Source organism: Artemia sp. Qi Xiang Cuo, chromosome 17, assembly GCF_049724085.1.
Source record: "Artemia sp. Qi Xiang Cuo chromosome 17, ASM4972408v1, whole genome shotgun sequence".
Lineage (NCBI taxonomy): Eukaryota > Metazoa > Arthropoda > Branchiopoda > Anostraca > Artemiidae > Artemia > Artemia sp. Qi Xiang Cuo.
The window spans coordinates 28,186,330-28,194,399 of record NC_142810.1 but is presented as its reverse complement, the minus strand read 5'-3'; the positions used below and the strand labels follow the sequence as shown (position 1 = coordinate 28,194,399).

The 8,070-nt window shown below is 35.8% G+C and overlaps 1 protein-coding gene across 4 annotated transcripts in view; it reads right to left on the bottom strand.

Moving 5' to 3' along the window:
• Positions 1-4,387: 4,387 nt before the first annotated feature.
• LOC148942069 (serine/threonine-protein phosphatase PGAM5, mitochondrial-like) overlaps positions 4,388-8,070 on the bottom strand; it is a 43,053-nt gene continuing 39,370 nt past the window's right edge. For 2 of the 4 annotated variants that reach the window (XM_089103722.1, XM_089103724.1), the window contains exon 5: positions 5,870-6,797. In XM_089103722.1, coding sequence (XP_088959848.1) covers positions 6,647-6,797 — 151 coding nt within the window. In that variant the 3' untranslated portion in view covers positions 5,870-6,646. Of the gene's footprint in view, positions 6,798-8,070 lie in introns of all 4 variants that reach the window. The other 2 variants (XM_089103725.1, XM_089103723.1) reach the window with 2 other exon arrangements.

Genomic DNA, 8,070 nt, shown 5'->3' with positions numbered 1-8,070 from the left:
GGTGCAGGCTAAAATAATTCTTTCAGCTGCTGAGGATACTAAGAAAAGTGAAAAACTGTAGTTCATTTAAATTTAAGAGAAAATTGTGCATGTGCGTGAAAAATTCCTTACAAATCGCCCACTTTTTTCGGTTAGCCTTTATATGAAGTATTTCGCTCACAAGAATCGGAGGCCTGAGCGAGCGAAGAGAGGTAATAAAAAGCCAGCTCCATAGAAATTAAGCTAAACTACCTAAATTGTACACATGCAAATTTATAAAGGTAAAAAGGTAAAGAATACGGCATTCGCTTTACAGTCCCAACTGGCAGTGCTGACATACATTTCATGGCCCTTCGGCCAGGAAGTTCAATGGGGGGTTGGGAGTCAGCCCTCCTGTGCTTTCCCACACCCTTCCTGTTTACCTTCCCCAGATTCCTCCAGGTACCCATGTAAAGCTGGGTCGACTCTGGCTGAGCTTACAGTCACGCCACTGACCCCCGTCCCAAATCAAATAATTGGGTACACTAGGATTCGAACCCTCGTCCTCTCGGACAAAGGATTCTAAAACCAGCGCACCACCAATCCACCAATCCACCACCAAATTTATGTCCAAATAAATTAGAAGATGTGTTCAGTGTCGTTGTTATTTTTTTTACTACTTATGGGCCCTATCGCGTGCCAGCTATTAAGCCTTAAGATGGGCCCTTTGGCATCTATTCTTGTTCTTGATTTTACTTATTTATTTTTTTCCAGATTCAATTCACTCAATGACAAAGTCATCTGGTACAGAATGGCGATCCTGTTGCAAGTTTGCTTTTCAGAAGTTAATTAATTCCAATATTTGCAGATGACACAGCATTCGATGCTAATACTAAGGCATTCACATTTGATCTGGAGATAATTATAAACCAAGGATAAAAGCAATCTGAAGAAAACAATATAGGTGAAAGAATGTGAAAGCTGTGGAACATTTTAAAAGCTTTTGATGTCGAAGGGGATATGGAAGAAACAAGCAAATGAAATGAGTAGTGAAGGATAAAGTTCAATGCTAAGGAGCAGCATGAGAAAAAAGGACATCACTGCAGACAGGATCCACGACCCTTTTTTTTTTTTTTAATAAAATCAAATCTCACCTCTTCTCCTCTCGGTGACACAATAATCTTTTTCACTTAAAATTTCAACCTTTAACGTCACCTAAACTAATTTAAAAACTCGTTTTAATTTTTTTTTATTTTTTTTTTTATTTTATTGTTATTTTGGGTAGCCAAAGATAATTGATGAAAACAAGTTATGCTATTATAAATTACCAAACAACGAAAAATATACTTCCCGGTTTCGCAGGGCCCTTCTGCCATAGGGCACCCCTCTCACCGTGGAATTACTTTAATAATACATACACAAATATTTTTCTTGAAACCTTGTTCTCAATCAACTATACATCATCCTCCATCTTCCCTCAAAAATCTTATCAAACCTAAGAGGAATAGAATGTTGTGCCCTTACCATATCTTTAGACCCCAAAATTCACACCATAACCATCAAAATATAATTTAAATTCAACACTCTGTTTGTCTGACCAGAGCCTGCTGCAGCAGTACTAGGAACATCTTGGCCAGAGCCTCTGTTTGCTCGGGATTGTTTTTCTTGTCCATCAAAGAGTTCGTGGTAACGAACTGTAAGTAAGGAGCGACCCAGCTCAATAGTAACCAAAACTCTAAAAACAGAATTTAGTCCCAGTTAGTCCCACCCATCAAAAGTTATGAGCCTGAGAAAATTTGCTTTATTTTCGAAAAAAAGGAGAAACACACCCTAAATATCATAGAATCTTAATGAAAATCACACCATCAGATTCAGCGTATCAGAGAACCTTACTGTAGATGTTACAAGCTCCTATCTGCACAAATGTGGAATTTTGTGTTTCTTGCCACAAAAAAAGATCAGGGATGCGTGTTTATTTATTTTAATCCCCAGGGCTGATCGAATCGACCTAGAATTTCATGAGAAGGCTCATTCGAACGGACATTAAAAGTTCTAGTGCCCATTTTAAGTGAGCCAAAAAATTGGAGGGTAACTAGGCATCCTCCAACGCTCATTTTCCAAAAGTCACCGGATCAAAATTTTAAGGTAGCCATTTTGTTCAGCATAGTCAAAATATCTAATAGCCTACCTATATCTTTGAGGACGACTCAATCCCCCACAGTCCCTGGAGGAAGGGCTGCAAGTTATGAACTTTGCCCATTGTTTACGTATAGTATTGGTTATTGGTAAGTATATGGACAATTTCATGGGGGATTGGGTTACGTGGGAGGATCTTTCCATGGAGGAGAGGAATTATTCATGGGGGAAGAGAATTTCCATGAAGGGGTTGCTGGATTTCCCAGCATTATTTAAAAAACAATCAGAAATTAAATAAAAAAAGTTTTTTCAACTGAAAGTAAGGAGCAACATTAAAACTTAAAACGAACAGAAGTTATTACGTATCTGAGGGGGTTCGTCCCCTCGTCAATAATTCTCTCTTTACGCTAAAGTATTTTTAGTAATTTCATAAGAACTATTTATTCTAATTAACGGCCTTTGTGATGCAGGGGTCATTCTTAAAGAATTGGAACAAAATTCGAACTTCAGCGTAAAGAGCGAGGCATTGACGAAGGGGCGAATCCCCACATATTACGTATATCAGGAAGTTCGCCCCCTCGTCAATACATCGCTCTTTACGCTAAAATTCAAATTTTGTTAAATAATGGCCGATATAAGCAATAATTTGTTAGTGTTATTTTCTGGCCAATCTTAGCACTTAATTTTACCTTAAGCAGCTTCATAACTTGTGGTTGTTATTAAACAAAAAATACAAGTTTTTTCCAACTGAAAGTAAGGAATATCATTAAAACTTAAAACAAACACAAATTATTACGTATATCTTTTAATGATCTTTTCTTTCATTCATTTCAGTCATTTGAAGATTGCTCAACTTGTTACTTTCATTTTCATAAAAAAATAGTTTCGACCTCTTTCGCCGTTTCGTTACTATGCCTCACAAAATTAATTTCGCAAATATAGCTAATTTAGGTTACGTGGGTGAATCTTACCATGGAGAAAGTTCTCTGAGGGGAGGGAATTTTCCATAGTGAGGGAGCTGGATTTTCCGAAACTATCTAAAAAACGATCAGCAATTAAATAAAAAACAAGTTTTTTCCAACTGAAAGTAAGAAGCAACATTAAAACTTAAAATTAACAGAAAATATTACGTATATGAGACGGGTTGCCTCACCTCAATAGTTCGTTCTTACGCTAAAGTTTCTTTTTTAACTTTTAAAAGAGGTTATTATTCTAATTAAACTCTAATCATACCTTTGTGATTCAGGGGTCATTCTTAAACAACTGGAACAAAAATCAAATTTAGGTTATTATAAGGTTATTATTAATTAAAAAAGAGTAAAATTAATATGCAAATTTTGTTTTAATTATTCATGTACAGTGAGCCAAATTCAAAACCTGCATTGGTTCCAAAATTTCAGAAAAAAAAAAAAAAAAAAAAGAAGTTTTTTTTACTGAAAGTAAGGAGCGAAATTAAAACTTAAAACGAGCAGAAATTATTCCGTATATGAAGGGGGCTGTCCCCTCCTCAACGCCCCACTCTCTACACTAAAGTTTTTTATTGCTTGATAAAGTTGAGTTGTGAGAAAGAGTCAAACTTTAAGTTGTGAGAAAGAGTCAAAACCTGATTGGATCCAGGAGGGCGGGGGGGGGGGAGGGGTTCAAACCCCCCTCCTGAATACGGCCTTGGTTCCAGATGTAAAAGCCCTAGAACCGAACGGGAAGGGCCTATTTCAGTTCAGCAAATTATTCTTTTTTGACAAAAAATATATATGTAGTTTTATTTATATTTGTCAAAAAAAAAAATAGTTTGCTGAAATGAAACAGGTTATTCCCGTTCGGTTCTAGGACTTATACTGGAACCGAGGCCGTATCCAGGAGGAGGCATAGAGCGAGATTATAACTTAAAACGAAAAAAGCTGCGTTGCATATGAGTTTGAGATACCCTTCCCCAGTCTTTATTCGGAATCCAAAAAGGCTTCTTCAGAATTACTGTAATAGGAAACAATAAGAGGACAAAGCTTGAAATCAGAAAACTCAAAATCACTTTGATAGTTTGGATGATAAAAGACACAACTTTCACATTTTTCTGTTGTTAGTGATTTTTCCTCATTATTAGATAATTGGTCTCACTAGTAACAAAAAAAAATATTATTACTTTTCGTAACCACAGGCAAACAAATTAAACTGATAAGAGATGCAGTAAATGCTCCAAATTTGATTAATAAATCTCAGCAACACCGTTTAACTGTAGGATCAGCACCCCGCCTAAATAATATATATGCCATTTCCTCATCAAATGGCATAGTTCCCAATAAAGATTCACAAAACTATGACGTTCTTTGCACTTTAATTTAAAAACAAATTAAAAACATACAGCTCATTTATGTCACCTAAGGAAACATAAAAAAGAGAGAGAGACAAGGCCCATTTGAGTCGAACACAAAACAGCACAGAATATTAAAATGATTAAGATTCCGAAAATTTTCTGACAGAATAAACGCTTTTACCCTTATAATAGTCCCACATATAATCAAAACAAAAAGTAAATTAAAAAATGAAAACCGAAAATGGGATTTTTTTTAAGGTAAACGGACACAGCTTCACATAACCAAATTTACTGTTGGCAACCTGAATCTAAAAAAAAAAAATAATCTTAGTACACAAGATTTTTTTTTCTTTTTTTGCAAATTCTTCCTCGCTATTATTTGTAACTTGAAGTATTGGATTGCTAGACTAAACGTCATGTTTTCTGGAACACGTCAAGCCTATTGCAGCAACAGCAGGGCAATTACCTGGTATGCAGGAGGCCTTCTATTACAGTCCCACAGATTGCATACTATTCCCCCTCTAGCTACAATTTATTGTTACTAATAAATGAATCTTGCTTAAAAAATAATACAATGGACAAAGGACCTAATTAATTGAAACATTTTTATCAGGATAGCGGTAATCAAAGTTTAGTAGAGTCCTTCCTGTAATTGAGCATGATGCTTTTCAGAACTTAATAATTGACCTTTGGTTTTAATTATTATTATACACAATCTTTACACTTAATAAAAATTGGAAGTCTTTCTAGAAACGAGAGTAAAGAACAGAACTCTTTATTGTACTTCCCAACCCAAAGACCCAGGATAATTTTTTTCTTTTGACGAGTTTGGGAAATAAAGCCAGTTTAAATGATTGAGGTTGTCCTATAAACCTGAACAAGTAGGAGGAAGGGGGCAACCCCACTGACTTGGTCACAGTTCTACTTGCACTGAGACGATCCAGCCCCCGCATTAGATTAGCTAAAAAATTATTAATACAAAACAATAGATAATAATAAAAAACTAACAAATTATTCGGCACCTAAATTAACAGATTATCTAAAAAAATTATTAAATTAAATAATTAATTAATTAATTAATTCAATTTTTAATTAAAAATTAATAAATTGTAATAAATTATTCCGCCATGCATTTTTACAGGAAACCAATAAATGATAGCTTTTTTCAGCTCAATAAGGCAGACTTCAAGTCCGGAAACTTGTTAGTTAGAATCAGACATATGTATAGGCGGTGGAGCTTTGAGCCGGTGCTCAACCCCCAAAATATTAAAATTGCTACACCCCTCAATTTCCTTTATTTTTCATATTATTCACCTATTTTGCTGTGTTTTTTTTTAATTCTCCCCTAGCCAGCCCAAGTTCAACTACTACGTATGCAACTGGTTTGAATGATCTGTGAAATGAAATGGTATAGATTATACATATTTTGATTTATAAAATACAAGGAGCACCATTTATCTTAACGAGTTGACATTTTATTTCTGGGCATATGCCCAACATCACCAAGTCCTCTTAAGACCACATTGCCATTTGATTGGATTTCAAGCCACGTAATACTACCATTATGAAGCGATATTCTCAGCCAGGCTTCAGGAGGGAACTGAAGTGCCCTAAAATTATTCACACACTTCATAAAGCTGTTTATATATGAGTCTTATTGCATATACAGTGACAGCGTAATTCACGCTGTTGACAATAGCAAAGACCTAATAAGAACCAGATTTGTCTGACCTAAATGTCGGGGTTTTAACAATATTCCACATAGTTTCCCACGTTTACTTTATAAGGTATATTCTATTCCGTGTTTCAATCATTCATCAAAAACTATCAGTTATCACCTCTCTAGAATGCAGTTAACTAGGTCCCTCGTATTCATCACCTGCATTAGACTGGGTAAAAACAATTAAATATTCAGCCATTAAATTTAGGGGGGGGGGATCAATAAAAAACAGCTTTTTTTCTCAGGCCAATAGGGCACATTTCAAGTTGGAAACCTTGTTAGTTTGAATCAGACATATTTACAGGTGGTGAAACTCTGAGCCTGTGCCCTACCCCCAATATATCAAAATTTGTACGCCCCCTCTATTTCCTTTATTTTTCCTACTTACCATCTTTTTTTAACTTCCTTCCTACTCCCACCCGAATTTAATTCCTACGTATGCACCTGGTTTGAATGATCTGTTAAATGAAATGGTATAAATTTTCCGAATTTAAATTTATAAAATATAAGGAACACCATTTGCCTTAACCAGTTGACATTTTATTTCTAGGCATATGCCCAACGTCACCAAGTCCTCTTAAAACCACATTGCCACTTGGTTTGATTTCTAGCCACGTGATACTTCCATTATGAAGCGATATTCTCAGCCAGGCTTCAGGCGGTAACTGAAGTGCCCTAAAATTATTCACACACTTTATAAAGCTGTTTATAAATGAGCCTTATTGCACGTAAGAAAAAAGAGTTTTTTTTTAAACTGAAAGTAAGGAGCAGCATTAAAAATCAAAACGGACAGATATTATTCAGTACATGAAGGGCTTGCCCTCCTCCTCAATATCTTGCTCTTTACGCTAAAGCTTTTAGCAATAAAAACAAACTTCCTATTATAACTAAACGGCTTTTGTGTTTCAAGAGCCGTTCTTAAAAAATTGGGACAAACAGTCAAACTTTGGCGTAAAGAGTGAGGTTTTGGAGGAGGGGGCAAAACAATTCATGTATTGAATAATTCCTGTTCGTTTTGAGTTTTGATGTTGTTCCTTACTTTCAGCTAAAAAAAACTTTGTTTTATAATTAATTTCTGATCGTTTTCAAATGATACCGATAAATCTAGCTCACCCTCTATGAAAAATACCCCCTCCCCTCACGGGAAACTCCTCTGTGAAAATTTTATCCCATGAAAAACATGCAGACCCGTGAAAATCCCTCCGGACAATTCCATCCTCGCTGAAAATCCCCCCGTAACATTCCTTGAGGACGATTGAGCCTCAAAAACTCTCCTTAGCATACTTTCATTTGAAAAAGACTTTAATTTCAACTCGTTTCCTCAATCATTCCGAAAATTCCCCCTTCCGTGGAAAATTTTCCCCGAAAATCCAAACATGCTGAAAATAGCCCCCGGATAATTCCCTCAGAACATCCCCACTTGCAAAACTGAGTTGGCAAAGAGAAAGTAATACAAATAAAAACAATTTTGTATAGGAATTCTACCAAATCCCTCCAGTGTAAAATTTCCCCTGGAAAGTTTAGCCCCAGGAAAATTCTCCCTATGGAAACCCACCCCAAGCACAAAATACCTTGCCCCGAAAAAATGTCTGTATATTTCTTAACATTTCTTAACATATACTATGCGTAAACAATGGGCAAATTTCATAACTTATGGGCCTCTTCCCACGAACTGTGGGGTCATGTTACCCCTAAAAACATAGTTATCGGACCTTTCAACTACGCCGAAAAAAATGGCTATCTCAAAATTTTGATCGGGTAACTTTGGGGAAAAGAGGGACATGGGAGGGAGGATCGTTGCCATCCAATCTTTTTGGTCACTTAAAAACGGCACTAGAACGCTTAATTTCTGTTCAAATGCACCTTCTTCCGATCTTCTAGGACTATTATTTCGATACGATCACCCCTGAGAAAAATAAATAAAAAAATCAACAAAAAAAAAAAAACA